Below are 16,936 nucleotides of genomic sequence, written 5' to 3' on the forward strand. Positions count from 1 at the left end.
ATTTGTTTTCAGATTTAGTCAAGCTGTTACAAAATCATCCCCTAAATAACCACTGACTCTTTGCATTGCTTTTAGTTTCCTTTTAATTTCATTTTTTACTCACATGAAGCAAACACACCCTTAAATGGTTTCTCGACTGTATAATGCAATCCTCCCAGGAAGAGGAATGTGCTATTGTGACAATGACAACAGAGATGCTTGGCTCTCGTTTTTGGACCAGGACCCTTACAGTAGTGGCATGAACTACCAAATCACATGGGGGAAGTAAAATCAGCCCATGACCACTACATCAAGGTTTACTGACTAACCCCATCACTGCAAATGGATAGGGTAATTACTTGTTGAAAAGAGAGAAGTACAATGAATCACAGGAAGGGTTACGTGATTTCCACGTGACTCATTGTACCTAGAGGACTCTTCCAGAGCAATCTAGAAAAGCTTGTTGCGTTTCCACAAGGTGATAGACTTGTTACTTGTATAACTTAGCTAAACAACTAACTTGAACAACTGGAGTATGGGAAGGCAGGTGGACAATGTGACTCACTGAACTGTTGACTTCAGAAAACAACTGCAGATAATAAAATTGCTAGACTTCCCCAGTTTTCGGGGACTGTCCCTAATTGGATCCCTCACTCACAAGGCATCTGGCAACTCCTTCTCCATCTGTACCTGGGAAAATACTGCCAACAGGTGCTGTGAAGTTGGGGATCCTTTACCTTTTCCTATCCCTAAGAAAGATGTGGCCAATCTATCCCAGAGGGAGTATGGATCCTTCTCTCTGATTCCATTCCTGGGAAGGATGTGACCAATCCAGGGGTAGGAATCCTGTGCCTCTCTGCTCCAGGGAATATCTAAGGCCGCTGCTGCTGACTCTGTGAATGTTTCTCCCATTTTCTAAGGGTTGCCAATACAGTTGCTTTCCAAGAGGGTGGGATCATGTCCTCTTTGTCCCTGCAGACAACTGAGGTCTTTCTGTCCTGTTTGCACTTTCTGGAATGGAACGAGGGGAGAGAAAGCTGGAAGCGGAAGGGAGCAAAAAGGCAAAAGAGAAAAGAAAGACGGAGGTAAGCCAGGAGATGATAGATAATTGGAGGAAGAAGACGGCAGGAAGACGGTGAGGGAGAAATGGCATCCAGGTGCAGAAAGAAGCATTCAACCCAATGCGCAACTTTACCTGCATTTGAACACTCATTTTGTAAATCTTACTGCTGATGCAATAAGGAGTTTCACACTCACAAAATGTGCATTCCAAAATGTGAGTGCTGCTTAGGGCCTTCGCATGGAAATTCCATGCAAACGAGGGCATAAGCAGTACTCCCCAATGCAAAGAGGTGCGCTGTCCTAACCTGGATTTTCTTAATACTAGAAACTTTATTCCTGGGACAGAAATGGAGTTAAATTTCCAGAGCTACTTTGTGAACACACAAAATAACAGAAATCTTTTTTCATGCGAGTCCCTCCCTTCCCTGCTCCACCACCATGTACCTGGAAAAATACGGACTTATCTAGCCACATCTATGTACTTTTAAACTCCTGATGCATTGGGGGTTTTAAAATGTTAATGTGGGTGTTAAAACATTGCGCTGAAATCCAGCGTACGTTCCTTAATGCACAGATTATTGCATCAGCCTGAGAGGGAGGAAGAGAGCAAGTGGAGAGGAAAGAATGCAGATGCCCAGGTTCACATTCTGATGGATTCCCAATGCAGGAGCACAATCCTGTTCCTTCCTATTTGTTTACACACAACATAATCACTTGGTTGTCTATTTGAATTGGGATAATTTTGTTGGAAACCAATCTCTGAGCATTCCAGATCGCTCTTAGCTCTAAGAAATTTATATAACATTTTCCCTGAGCAGACCATAGGCCCTGGGTATGGAGCCACGCCACATGAGCCCACTCCAGCCCAAACTGGACGCATCCATTGTTAGCATTATTTGGATGAATGGACTTTGAAAGGATACCTCCCTGGTCAGATATGTTTGGATCGGTCACCACTTCAGTGGGTTCCTGAGCGGTTGAGTAATTTGGATGCTTCCTCTTGTTAAGCTTTTGGAGTGGTTCATGATTAAGAATGAGGGGATTTCTAACTGCTACTGGTGAGGTGGTTAAAAATGGATCATTTGTTAAGGACTTGATGCAATTCAGCTTCCCTCTTAACTGGCAGTAGTTAAATGTGCTGGGCACAGCAAAGAAGACCCAAATATAACCAGGGGCAACAACCTGGCAGATCAGGCAGCTAAGCATGCGGCCTTGACAAATGACACTGTGGGAGATGTTAGATGCCAACTGATGTTACAAAAACCGCTTAGTGAAAATGCAGACTTTAATTCTGACAATTTGGATCAGTGGCAAGCACAAGATAAGGATTATTGGAAACAATGGGCTAAAGGAGGGGCCACAGTCAAATTTAAAGGACAGGATAAATTATGGTTTGGCCCAAATGGCGAGGTAGTGGCCCCCCCCAATTTGTACTGCCCAACATTTTACTCTCAATACATCAGGCATCTCATGCAGCTCCTTCAGCATTAATTGGTTGGGAATGATTTCAGTGGTCAAGGCTTTGGCCACTACTATGCAATACAATTTGTACAAAGCATCTAAAGGTTTGGTTATCCCACCTGCACATTTGAAGCACACCCTGGGCCCCTTCTTACAGATCCAAATTGATTTCATTGAGTTACCCTTGTGTCGAAATTATAAATGGTGAATTAAAGGCAAACATGAGATCCCTTAAACAGGAACTGAAATCGATTGTAGGAGAGTTGAAGCGGTAGTGTGCTGAGGTGGGGGATTGGGTGGACGCAGTGGAAAACAAGATGGAGGAGTAGGAAAGAGCCAGTGAGTCTGTATAGCAGGGCATAAAACAGCACAAGAGGAAAATGCCTTATTTAAAGACTAGCTGGAAGACATAGAGAACAGATCACGGAGATGGAGCCTGAAGTTCAGGGGTGTCCCTGAAGAGTCTGCCTACAATAACTGTACTCAGGTGGTTTCAGATATCTGTGCCTTGATTTTGAATTCTGTCGAGCCTATGGAAGAATTGCCTAGCATAAAGCTGGAGAGAGCACATAGATCTTTGGCTCGTCCTAGGGGATACATGCCTAAGGATATTGTTTGCTTTCATGACTTTCTTGTAAAGGAAAAAATGATGGTACAGGCGAGGGAGTTGAAAGCAGTCCAGTGGCATGGTCATGAGGTGGAAACTTTTCAGGATCTATCTCTGATCACAATTAAGAAGCGGCTTGATTTTAGAGAAGTGCTACAAGTTCTACAGGAGGGCAATCATCGTTACAAATGGCTGTTCCGTTTGGGCTACACTTTTCTATTAATGGAATGACATCCAGGGTTAAATCAGTGGAGGAGTCATTGAGGATACTCCAGGCAGCCAGCTTGATATAAAACTTGGATCGCACTGCACGTCCTGCTACGACACATCTAGCCGAGAAATTGTTTCCAAATGGCAGAGAGTACAATATGCAGGGAAACGCCTGCGAAGACATGCCAAAGGCTCTTCGTTCTCCAGGGATGCTGAGACCTGAGATGGACCGTTGCAGATTCTGCCTGTAATGTTTACTAATGTGGTGGTACTGGGCACACGGTGCCATATAGGCATTATAGCTAAAATGTTTTATTCATTAAGGTTCCTTGATTGATAGTGATTTCAAAGTTCTTTACAAAGGTTTATTAAGGAGAGGGAATTTACGGTTATCTTTAGCAGAGAGTTGGTGGGAGGCTCGTGAGCAGCCAGGGTGTGTTAAGTATGGACATTCCTCACGCAGGAGGAGGGGAAGGATTGGGAGGGAAAGGGGGGTGGTGGGGATCAGATAACAGGCGTGGGAATTCAGGATATTTACGATGTTGGGGAGACTTTCTTTGGAACGAGGCAGCAGGGATGGTAATGGGTCTGAGGGGCTTTAGAGAGAGGAGAGTGGGATATAATTTCTGTGTGATAATGGTGTGCGCTAAGGGGCAGATTTTAAAAGCCCTGGTCGCGAAAATCCGCCCGGATTTATGCGAGCAGGGCCTTGCACGCCGGCACGCCTATTTTCCATAGGCCTGCCGGGGCGCGCAGAGCCCCGGGACTCGCGTAAGTCCCGGGGTTTTTTGACAGGGGCGTGACGGGGGCAGGGCCTATCGACGCAGCATTTTGGGGGCGGGACGCGGCGTTTCGGGGGCGGGCCCGGGGGCATGGTTTCGGCCAGGGGCGGTCCGGGGGCGTGGCCGCGCCCTCCGGAACCGCCCCCGGGTTGTGTCTCGGTGCGCCAGCAGCCCGCTGGCGCACCGCCTCCCTCTGGGAGGCGTAAATCCGTGGAGAAAGGTAGGGGGGGGTTTAGATAGGGCCGGGGGGGTGGGTTAGGTAGAGGAAGGGAGGGGAAGGTGAGGGGAGGGCGAAAGTGAGTTCCCTCCGAGGCCGCTCCGATTTCGGAGCGGCCTTGGAGGGAACGGAGGCAGGCTGTGTGGCTCGGCGCGCGCCGGCTGCCCAAAATCGGCAGCCTTGCGCGCGCCGATCCTGGATTTTAGCGGCTACGCGCGTATCTACTAAAATCCAGCGTACTTTTGTTTGCGCCTGGTGCGCCAACAAAAGTACGCGAACGCGCATTTTTGGAAAATCTACCCCTAAGAGAATTCTATGGGAGTTAAATAAATGGGGAAGTTCAAAATCTTGTCCTGGAATGTTAAAGGGCTGAATATATATGTTAAGCAGAAATGCTTATTGCCAGATGCTATCAATATGAAGGTTGATGTTTTATTTTGCCAGGAAACACACCTACAAAAAAGATATGAACAGTTGATGTTATGTAATCATTTTCTGCAGCACTTTTTTGCCCCTGCCACATCCATGACTAAGTATAGTGGAGTTGGTGTTCTTTTTTCAAAGAATGTGGCTGTGGATGTGATTTCCATTCTGAGGGATGTGAAAGGGAGGTATATTATAGTGAAGTTTACGTTAGAAACTGCTACCTATACGTCAGTGAATATATATAGTCCTAATAATGGTCAAGGGAAATTTCTGGAAGGGATTTCAACCACTTTGCACCAATGGAGGGAAGAACATATTATAATTGGAGGAGATTTCAATCTTACAAGGTATCCATTTTTAGATAATAGTGGGGGGAGCAGTGGGGCGTCCCAGGTTCATAGGAGAGGATTAAAGTCCTTGATAGCTGATTGGGGGCTGGTGGATATATGGCGCCTCTTGCATCCCTCTGAGCAGAATTATACTTTCTATTCTCAAGCGCATAAGGTGTATTCCTAGATTGATTTTTTCCTAGTAGATAAGGCTCTTGTAAATAGGGTGAGGAAAACAGGTATCGAATCTATTACTTAGTCAGATCACGCGGCAGTTTGGCTGACACTACAAGAATCGGGAGGACAATCTGCGAATAGATATTGGAGGCTTAATGAAAGTTTATTGGATGACCAGGACTTTAGTGAGACACTAAGATGTGAGATGATGAGAATCTTACAGAGAACAAGAATGGGAAAGTATCTCCAGGGACTCTTTGGGATTGTTTTAAGGCTCGGGGTAAATTAAATGCTAAAGCATCATATTTGAAAAAAGAAAGGAGGAGGATGAAAATGGCAATGTTGAAATGGATTGGTAAACTGGAGGTGTGGCATAAAAGGTGTTTAGATAATCAAAGTTGGGTGCAGCTGGTGAAGTTGAGAGCGGAATTAAAGGACTTAGAGGTGGGGGAGATCGTATTCCAATTAGATAAGGTGCAACAGGAATTTTTTGAAGGGGTGAATAAAGCAAGTCGATTATTGGCACAGAGACTTAAGCAGTGGGTGGTACAGAATCAGATTCTTAAGATTCAAGATAGAACTGGTAAGACAGTGTCTGATAATGTGAATATCAGAGAATGGTTTTCACATTTCTATCAGGAATCATATCTCCGACGACAGGATATAAGTCAGTCCGCTATTGATGACTACCTGGGAGTCATTGCTTTGCCCACAGTAGATATGGATCAACAGGAACAGCTTAATAAAGAAATTACAGAATTTGAAGTGACTCATGTGATTAAAGAATTGAAACTAGGCACTTCCCGGGTCTCGATGGGTTTTCAGCGGGGTTCTATAGGACACGGAGTTTGGTGGTTGCAAGAACTCTGACAGCAACTTTCAATGATTTATTATCAACTGGCTCCATAGCAGGGATTCTAATCGAGCAGGAATCACAGTGTTGGCTAAACCAGGGAGGGACGCAACCTTGTGTGGGTCATACCAACCCATTTCACTCCTCAATTTAGATTTTAAAATATTAGCTAAGCGATTGAGTGGGGTGGCAGAGAAATTGATTCATCCGGACCAAACAGTGTCCTGGGTCGACTTGCGGCCGACAATGTGAGGAGAGTGATAACTATAACCTGGTGGGCACAGGGATCTTGTATTCCACTGGCTTTGCTTACAATGGATGCTAAAAAGGCATTTGACCTTGTACATTGGGGTTATTTGTTTTCCGTACTGAAGAAAGTGGGTTTGGGTGGAAATTTTTCTATTTGGATAAAACAGCTCTATAGTAATCCCAGTATAAAAGTCAATGGAGGATACTTGGGAGCCTTCCCTATAGGGAGAGGCATAAGGCTGGGTTGTCCCCTCTTTCCGCTACTCTTTGCGCCATATTTGGCACCCTTGGCAGCCAGAATCCACAGTATTCTAGCAATACATGGTGTAAGGGTGGGAGATCAAGAATATAAACTCTCTATGTTTGCAGATGACATTCTTTTTACTGTTGCTCATCCCGTGTCCTCTATTCCTTTTCTTGTTAAGGAATTAATGAGATTTGGCGAAGTGCCTGGCTATCAGTTGAACATGGATAAATCAGAATTTTTGAACATTACTTTACCAGGGGAGCAGGTGGCAGAAATATAAAGGAAGTTTCCTTTTAAAATAATTGCCTCAGGGGTGAAGTACTTAGGGGTGAAGGTCGGTGCAATCCTTGATGGCCTCTTTGTGCTGAATTATGACAGTGTGTGGAAAAAGATTTTAGAAGACCTACAAAGGTGGGAAAGGGGTAACTTATCCTGGCTGGGCAGAATTTCGGCTATAAAAATGAATATTCTTCCTAGACTTAGCTATTTATTTCAAACTTTGCCAATAGCTTTCCTGATGTATGTTTCACTTTGTGGCAACATAAACTTTTTCATTTTTTCTGGAAGAAAAGGCATCCCAGGGTAAGCAATGAAGTTTTATATCTACCTAAGGATAGGGAGGGGGGGGTCTTGGTGTCCCATGTCTACAGTGGTATTATGTGGCATCGCAGCTTAGGGCAGTACTGGAATGGCATAAGGGTGGGAAGGGAAAAAGAGGTGGGTAGCTCTGGAAAGATCTTTCAGGCATGATATTTCCCCAGATACGTTGGTTTGGTTACTGTCTACGGCGCACATAAGACCTAATTCAATGCCTCTAACCATAGCTCTTACCTTGAAAGTATGGGACCGGTGGAAGAGTTGTTTGGTGGGAGGTAGGCAATACTATTATAGATGTCCTATCTTCATGAATAAGGATTTTATCCCAGGGTGCTCTGTAGCTTTGGCAAAAAGACGGGAAGGTAAGGGGTGCTGTAGATTTGAGCATTCTTGGGATGGCAAGGGTCCAAAGGCCTTTCAGGAGGTGATGCATACTTTTCATCTGCCACCTTTTGATTTTTTTTTTTTTTTTTAATTTGCAGGTGCATCATTTTCTGGCACAGTCAGAAGTAAGGTGGGCTCTTAGTCAGGGAAAGTCTCTTTCTGAGGGATTTTGTGATAAGGCACATGTTGTAACCAGGGGACTTTCAAGAATTTACAGTCCATTAAATAGAGATCTCAAAGTGACTCCGTCACATATTGGGGGATGGGAGAAAGATTTGTATTAGGGGAAAGGAAGTGGGACCATTGTTTTGCTTCCATCAAACAAAGTTCTATCTCCGCTCTGATAGCAGAAAACGGGTATAAACTACTTTATAGTGGTACCTTACTCCAGTCAGGTGGCGCATGCTTTACCTTAGTATGAACGGGCTCTGTTAGCAGGGGTGCGGTAAGCCCGGAACTTTTATACATATGTGGTGGGATTGCCCGATGATAGTTTCTTTTTGGGATGAGGTGGTTCAGCTGATGTTTGATATTATAAGGGAATGGATAACTAAGGACCTATTGTTTTTTTTATTTTAAACATACCATATATAGAACATGTCAAAGCTGTTGAATTGTTATCCCAACAAATAATTTTAGCAGGGGGTGGGGAAATTGCATATTTCTGGAGAAAGGCCTCTGCTTTACCTTTTCAGAGTGATCCAAAAGTTGGCCAAGGTTTATTACTTGAACAAACTGCAGTCATGCGAAAACAATTGGCAAAATCTAATAAAGTATGGCATCATTATATTTGTTGGCAAAAGAAGCTGTAAAGAGGATGCGGGTAGGGAGAGAAGTAGGGGGCTGGTGGGTGTTTTCATAGGGGGGGGCCTACAAAGCAGGACATGTAGGGAGGTTTGGGGTGAGGGGATTGAGGATGGGGTATAACATTTACATGTAATGAGATCCCTACTGTTACTTTCCTATGTTATTTTATTATTGTATTACTTCTTCTTTTGCATTTTGTCGTATGCTTATATAGGGGCCCCAGTTGCCTCAGAGCGGTAGGAGGTTCTGTGACAAGTTGGCATGTTTTGATCATGTTTGTATTCTTTTGCTGCTTTGTCACAATAGACTTCCAATGGAAAAAAAAATAAATATATAAATGGGTGAAAAAATATTCAGATGTTAAATAGCATTTGCTGTTCAGCTTGGAGAAGAGAAGGCTGAGAGAGGATATGATAAAGGTCTACAAAATCATGAAAGGACTTGAACGGGTAAATGTAAATCGTTATTTACGCTTTTGGATAATACAAGGACTAGGGAGCTCTCCATGAAGTTAGCAAAGTAACATTTAAAAAATCGGAGAAAATTATTTTTCACTCAACACACAATTAAGCTCTGGAATTCACTGCCAGAGAATGTGGATAAGGCAGTTAGTGTAGCTGTGTTTAAAAAAAGGTTTGATAAGTTCCTGGAGGAGAAGTCCATAAACTTCTATTAATCAATAGGGAATAGCCATTGCTTGTTGCAGGTATTGATAGCATGGGATCTATTTAATGACTGGGTACTTATAACTATGATTGGCGGTTGGAGACAGATACTGGGCTCGATGGACCCTTGGTCTGACTTAGTACGGCATATATTATGTTCTTATCCAATACTGAATATTCATATAGTATATCCTACATAAAGAGTTTGTAGGACTTACCATTGTGTATATACAGATAAGTAATTTAATTGATTGGATAATGTGGTAGTGTATTAAAGCGGCTAGGACTGTGCTTTGCTACACAACCCCCGAGATGAAGTGTTAGTGAAGAAGCCATCAGGGTTTGTTAGCTCCTGAAGTTCATAAGAAGCACTGCAGTTCTGAATGTGTGTGTTGGGGGGGAAGGGAGTCTCAGCCATTACAGAATGGTGACATCTACTGGCCTGAACCCAGGGTCAAGCATAGCAGGTTCCAGGAGATGCACTCAGTGGCCTTCAGCCTGGAATTTCCACTGCAATGACTGAGCTGGATGAGGGAATTATAAAATAGGGGGGAAAAAATGCTGAACAGGCGTAAATGAAGACTCATGGTGCCTCAGCCCAACAAAGACCTTTTCTGACTGAGCTGGGAGTCCAAAGGAGTAGGAAGAAGCAGCCAGGCTTCAAAAATATACACATAAAGAGGGAAGTGACGTCATCCCTACAGCATAGTCACATAAGGCGATAGCTCCTCTCACAGACATCCCCAATCTATGCTTCATCGGCATAATCGGGGCAAATTTTTCTATCTGGAGAGTGTTAGAGGCTGTTAGATTACTTTGCGATGGCATCCAGGAAAAAACGATCAATTTGAAGACTTTCACCTATGAACCGGGAGGCTCACGTTTTGTGGCCTTGAGTGAGGACTCCGAATCTGGGGACACCACGATGGCGGACGGATCTCCACAACCAGAAATGGAGGGCACAGACGCCACGAAAAACAGGACAGAGGCTGGCAAATCGAGGGCCACAGCAGAACCAATGAAAGAAGACTTTAAGAAATGGTTCCTGGAAATTAAAAAAGATATAAAGTCTATTAAGACAGACATGCAGGAAGCGCTGACTGAGTTTCGCTTCGAGCTGGGGGATTTCGGCCGGAGGGTTGAAGATGTGGAAAATACAGTTAGGGGCAAGTGGTGGAAGTTTCCCGTATCCGCAAAGACCTTAATGATCTCCAAACGGCTAATGACGAAATTTTGCTAAAGATGAAAGATCTCAAGAACAGGTCCCGGCGCTCCAGTATTAGGGTAAGGGGAGTGCCTGAAACTGAAGCACTTGCAGATGTTGGGGTGGTTGTTCAAAAAATATGCCGGGCAGTGCTTCGTGAACGGCCTGATCCTTTGGAATTTAATGATGGTGATATTGTATTAGACCGTTCACACATAGTGCTACGTGCCCAAAAAATGAATACCCCCAGAGACATTATCACATGTCTTCATAGCTACCGCGTGAAAGATGCCATTATGCAACAGGCTCGCATGATGAGTGCCATTACTTGGGAAGGACAGAGTATTGCCATATACAATGATTTAGCGGCGGCTACCTTACAAAAACGGAGAGATTTTCAAATAGTGACTGCGCTGCTCAGGAGAGAAACACTGCGATATAGATGGCTTTACCCGTCCAGCCTAGCCTTTACGAAGGATGGAAGCACTCACCATATAAGGAGTGTGTCGGAGGCAGCCTCGATTTTGGCGGGAGTGGGCCTGGTTCTACCCGATGCGGAGGTTGGAATCCAGAAGACCTCAGGCGTCAATCGCCCGTGGTGGAAGAGGGTGGGGATGACAGGCTCCAGACTGTGCCGAAAATCCAATGAGCAAAACGGGCCTAGAGAAGGCGTGGAGTGAAACATGGATGCCTAGTGCGGGACAGTTTTCATTTTTTTGCACTTAATGCTTCAGGCGGTTAATTCTGCTATGTCCTGTTTATTTTGTGGTAGTTCTATCAGTTCTCTTTTGAGATCATACTTGCCTCATGCACTGAGCATTAGGGCATTGATATTTTCTTTTACAGTCTATGTTCTCTGAATAATTTCTGATGGAGGGATGATGTGGGGGGAGGGGGGACCTCACTTTCTTCCAGAGGGTTCACTACCGATGTAGCGGCAGTGGTGGATTTCAAGGGGAGGAGGAGGAATGGTGGGATGGGAGAGGGAGAGGGAGGGGAAGGGTGGGTGGGGGCTATAGGATGCATAGGGAGAGTTGGATATTGGTCACAATGGTGGTATGTACTTGGAATGTTGGTCAGATCGTTGGAAGAGGGGGAGGGGGGTTTGTTTGATGTTCACAACATGGCACGGAAGGAGGGGGTTGAAAATTGTGATGTCTATTAAAATAGTATCTATGAATGTCAAAGGCCTAAACCACCCATCTAAGTGTAAAAGCTTGTTTAAGGAAGCGCACTCTCTGAAGGCAACCATTTTATTTATCCAAGAAACTCACCTCCATAAGAGGTACGAACGATTACTGAATTCTGCTCATTTCCCACAAGTATTTCTGGCAGCCAGCACGCCTAAGTCTAAATATACTGGAGTGGGGATTTTAATTTCCAGAGATTTTATGGTACAAGTAGACTCAATCCATAGAGATCCTAAGGGAAGATTTCTCATCGTCTCGCTGTATATCAATCAGATCTTATATGTTCTGGTGAATGTGTACAACCCTAACACATTTCAGAGAGAGGTGCTTCAGAAAATAGATGAAACCTTGCTTCAGTGTAAAAGTGGAAAATTGATAATCGGAGGAGATTTTAATTTGGTGGGTAATCTAAAGCTAGATTGCTCTAAAGGCAGGGGTCATTACTACAATGTGGATAGGAGTGACCTTCAGACATTCCTTTAGAAATGACAAGTCATGGATATTTGGCGGGAAAGACAGCCTGGTGGGAGGGATTATTCTATTCTAAGGCGCATGATACCTACACCAGAATTGATTACTTCTTAATTGATAAAGCACTGGTGGGGATACTACTGATGCTAGCATTGGGAGTATCACCTGGTCAGATCACGCTCCCATTTGGTGGTCATTCCATGGGTCCGGATCGGCTGGCGGACGCCAATTCTGGAAGATGAATGATTCATTATTAAAAGACAAGGAGGTTGAAATGAAAATAAGAAATGCTAACTGGGAGTATTTAGTCACTAATGCTACGGATGAAATTACACCAGTGGTATTGTGGGATTGCCTTAAAGCTGTCCTTAGGGGGAAAATTATAGCGCTGGCTTCCTACCAAAAGAAAGAGGAGATTAAACAAACTCTTCTTCTACGGGACAGGTTAGAAAAAGCGGAAAGAGCTCATAAACAGATGCCCACTAGGAACCTGCTGAAAGAACTGGGGGATATTAGATATCAGCTGCAAATGTTGGAAGTGGATGAGATGGCCTATCACTTAGATCTAGCTAGGCAAACGTATTATGAACATGGCAATAAAGCAGGGAAGCTTTTGGTTCACAACTTGAAGGCGAGATCTGCGCAATCTCAGATTACTAAAATAAAAGCGAGTGACGGGACTGTAGTAATGGATGGGGAAGGGATTCATGCTCAGTTTAATACGTTTTTTGCTTCCTTGTACTCCAGGGAAGATAGTGCCTCTGAGGCTGATATTATACAATACTTGGAAGAGATTCAGCTCCCCTGTTTGGAGGGATCCTTGTCAGATAGAGTAAGTCAACCTATAACTTCTGCAGAGGTGTTGTCCACTATTTCAGAGATGAAGCCCGGAAAGGTGCCAGGAATAGATGGATACACTCCTTTTTTCTACAAAAAGTTCAAGGAAGAGTTGGTGGGCTCACTAGTTAATATGTTTAACACTCTAGGGACTGGGGGTCATTTACTGCCTGCAGCAAATGTGGCTCGGATTACAATAATACCAAAGCCTGGGAAGGATCCTGTGTTATGTAGTTCATATCGGCCCATTTCGCTAATTAATATCGATCTTAAACTGTCAGCAAAAATATTGGCTAATAGATTGAAAGTGGTCATTCCCTTATTGGTTCCTGATGATCAGACGGGCTTTATGCCAGGCCGCATGGCTGGGGATAATATTAGAAAGGTAGTAAATATAATCCATTATGCTAATAAGAACAAGATTCCCTCAGTACTGTTTGGAGTGGATGTTGAAAAAGCTTTCTACAGAGTCCATTGGCCATTCTTGTTTCAAGTAATGCAAAAGGTTGGGTTAGGGGAGGGATTTTTAACTTGGGTTCAAGAACTATATAGACAACCTGCTGCCTGCATAAAAGTTAATGGGGGCTATTCGGCTAATTTTGAGGTACAGCGTGGCACTCGTCAAGGGTGCCCTCTGTCGCCATTATTGTTTGCATTATGTTTAGAACCATTAGGAGAAAAAAATCAGACAGGCCGAAGATATCCAGGGGATTACCATAGGAGATAAAATTTATAAAATAGCCCTATAAGCAGACGACGTGATATTTACTCTAACAAATCCTGAATGTTCTCTACAGGGACTGATACCACGGATGGAGGCCTTTGGGAAAGTGTCGGGCTTCAAAGTCAATAAAGAAAAATTGGAGATCTTGCCTATTTTTCTACCGCCTACTTTAATTCCCCAGCTACAACTGAAGTTTCCCTTTCAGTGGGCAAAGCATACGGTAAAATATTTAGGAGTATTGATAGGTTCTGACTTTAGTGAGCTGTTTAGTCTCAACTATATTCCGTTATTTAAATGGCTGGAAAGGGAGTTGCAGGCTTGGGATAGGTTGATGCTTACATGGTTGAGTAGAATAACGGTCATCAAAATGACATTGCTGCCGAGACTAACTTATTTATTTCAGACCCTACCCTGTATTGTGCCTGCGCAGTATCTTAGGAGGTTACAAATAAAAGTATTCTCCTTTATTTGGAAGAGGAGACCTCCGCGGGTGGCGCATGCAGTGCTCTATCAGAATAAAGTGGATGGGGGCTTGGGGGTTCCTAATCTTCTCAAGTATTATGTGGCTTCCCAATTATGGGCAGTTATAGATTTCCACAATCACAAAGTGCTCAAACAATGGGTACAATTGGAAAATTATTTTATTTCACCTGTTTCAATTAGTGACCAGTTTTGGGGAGGGGGTAAACATCAGCTTGATTTAGACCTCATTTCTCCTTGCACGGCCACTACGATAACCCTCTGACAGCGTTGGAGGAAACAATTGGTGAGTGACCGGAGGTATTTGTACTCCACTCAGATCAAGGGTTGCGAGACTTTCCCGGCGGGGCGAGAGGGAAACGTGTTTCAGGAATGGGCTAAGAAGAGGTTATCTACTCTCGGCCAATTTTGGTTTGATCAGGGGATAAAATTATTTGCAGAGGTGAGCAATAAATACCAGTTGCGTCCTTCTGATCAATTTGCATATATGCAATTAAGGCACTTTCTACTTTCTAAAGGAGTATGAGTTGATTTGAATAAAGGGAAGATGCTGATAGAAGGATATTGCGATGCTGTTCCTATGGTCAAAAGGGGCCATATCCAAAATTTACACTATACTGAATGGGGCACTCTCACATACTCTGCGCCATATTCAAGCTTGGGAAAAAGATACGGGGGCTCCATTTTCAGAGGGTGAATGGGACCTATGATTTTGGCGATCAGTCGCAGTTCTATAGCAGCACAAATGATAGGAAATAGTTACAAAATGTTGTTTAAGTGGTACCTCACTCCATATAAGTTGAATAAGATGGGGCTACGCAGGGACTCCTTATGCTGGAGGCACTGCGGTCAGGAAGGTGATTGTTATCATATGTGGTGGTTATGCCCGGCTATTAGACTGCTGTGGCATCAGGTGGAGATCAGGACTTGTTTCATATGAACTTACAATTAAACCCTAAGAAGGTTTTACTGAACATTCCAGAGGACGATCTACCACTTGAGCAAAGACACTTCTTCAGAGCTCTCGCTCATGCTGCCCGAGGTGAAATAGCTAAACATTGGAAAGAGCCACAAGCGCCTACTCTTTCGGCGGTCCTTCAGAGACTGAAGTGGATCCATTATATGGAGTATCATACTGCATTGCGGGGAGATTCGCTGGCAAAATTTCATAAAGCCTGGCATGTATTTCAACAATGGACTGATTCCCAACTTGGTTGAGTATTGATATATAGGGGGTAGGGGGAGAAGGGGAAGATATAACACCATGTTGTTATAAGAAACGATGAGTTATTTCAAATGTAATATTGACTCTTTAATTTTTCATGTTAGGAAACAGTGCACGATTATTACTTGATTGTAGGTTTTGTTCTGTATTGAGGAAGTATGTTGCACTTCTTCTATATGTATGATTTCAATGATGATATCCTTTTGTCATCCATACAGGGTTTGCAATAAACAGATAATTAAAAAAAAAATAAAATATATATATATATATATATATATATATATACACACATAAAGCATTAACTATCATAAATGCATAACTGTAAAATATCAAAACAAGAACAGAAATCTTCTGAAGAAATTAAGAGGTCACTTTCAAAGGCATTTAGCTGAATAACTTGTGAATTACACAGCTCCCTACCTATTTTTGAATACTGGGGATGCTCTAGGGTGGAACTAATTTATCCGGCTAACTTAAGCCAGTTTCCAGTTGTATCCAGCTAACATTGTACCTGATTCACTAAGAGTTTTTCCCCATAGACACCAAATGGGAGAAAAGCCTTAATGAATCTGGCCCACATCTGGGTGACTTTACGGCATCTGAAGAGCAGTCCTAAGGTTAGCTGGATAAACTTATCGGCTAACTTTAAGATAGCCGGGGATACATTTATCTGGCTAACCTTCCTAGCCAGCCAGCGGCTGAATATGGACCTCACGAAACATATGGGATGAGACATCCCCCCTGACAGAGAACGTGCTACCTCGTACGATATTTACCTGAGCACAGAGAAAACCCGGGCCATCTTGCCGATCGCACGTATTTTGTTTCTGATGATTTCCTTTCGGGCTGCCGCTGTTCCTACTTTCAACGGAATAAACAGACATCTCAAGCTCCAGAACAGGACGCACAGCTCAGAGCAAGAAAAGCAACTGTATTCCTCAAGCCCCACCACAAACGTTGCACATCATAGGCTGCGCTTCTTCCCATCGCTGCCGCTTCCCCTAGGAACCCCAAAAACTGTGCCACGATAGTGCCAGGGGGCCCTGCAAGCTTTTCTGCACTTCCATCTGCAGTCTCTCTCTTTAGTACCTGATACCACGCAGTCTGAAACCATTTGGTAGTTTAATCAGAATCCTATGTAATTATTTTGTAATATTATCCTGGCCATTTGCAATAAAAGCTAGAATGACACATTTCCAATGCTAGAAAGCATTTCCCTTGAAGACGGAGCAGTTGGGAAATATTTGCTACTGAAAGCAAACCAGAGACTTTTCCCCCCACAGTCGCAGGCGTGAATGACACTGATCTTGAAATGGGGAGGGAAGGGGAGAAGGAGAGCACTGGGGAGACCATCCCCATGTAGTTTATCCTGCAAGGAAGCTCCTTGGCTGTGGGACTGGTCTGTTACTTTCTCTCTGCTTGATTCGCAGCACAAGTGACATGCCAACCACACAAGCTGAACAGGGAGAGAAAAACCCACCTGGCAGGATTTCCACTGGGTGCTATTGCACATATTATGATGGGTTCTGCTACAAAGGGACTGGAAGTAGTTACCCCAGGTATCCTTGATAGAATGGCGATGTTACAATTTGGATGAAACTAAATGCAATTCACCTAGAATAGCGGAGAAGCCACAGTATAGGAATTAAATGGTAAATCCTGCTATTGGTTCTCTGACAGGGAATAAATATTTCTTGTATGCCACCATTATAGTGAGGCAGAGGGACAAAGCTGAAGACACCCGGTTCCTCAG

The 16,936-nt window shown here is 43.7% G+C and overlaps 1 protein-coding gene across 5 annotated transcripts in view; it reads right to left on the minus strand.

The window, feature by feature from the left end:
* The window catches only part of PPP3CB (protein phosphatase 3 catalytic subunit beta), a 187,098-nt gene that overhangs the window by 18,980 nt on the left and 151,182 nt on the right, over window positions 1–16,936 (minus strand). For 3 of the 5 annotated variants that reach the window (XM_029609152.1, XM_029609150.1, XM_029609154.1), the window contains one exon: window positions 15,960–16,044. In XM_029609152.1, coding sequence (XP_029465012.1) covers window positions 15,960–16,044 — 85 coding nt within the window. The remainder of the gene's footprint in view (window positions 1–15,959; window positions 16,045–16,936) is intronic. The other 2 variants (XM_029609153.1, XM_029609151.1) reach the window with 1 other exon arrangement.

The sequence above is a fragment of the Rhinatrema bivittatum genome, chromosome 7, assembly GCF_901001135.1.
Source record: "Rhinatrema bivittatum chromosome 7, aRhiBiv1.1, whole genome shotgun sequence".
In the NCBI taxonomy this organism is placed as follows: Eukaryota; Metazoa; Chordata; class Amphibia; order Gymnophiona; family Rhinatrematidae; genus Rhinatrema; species Rhinatrema bivittatum.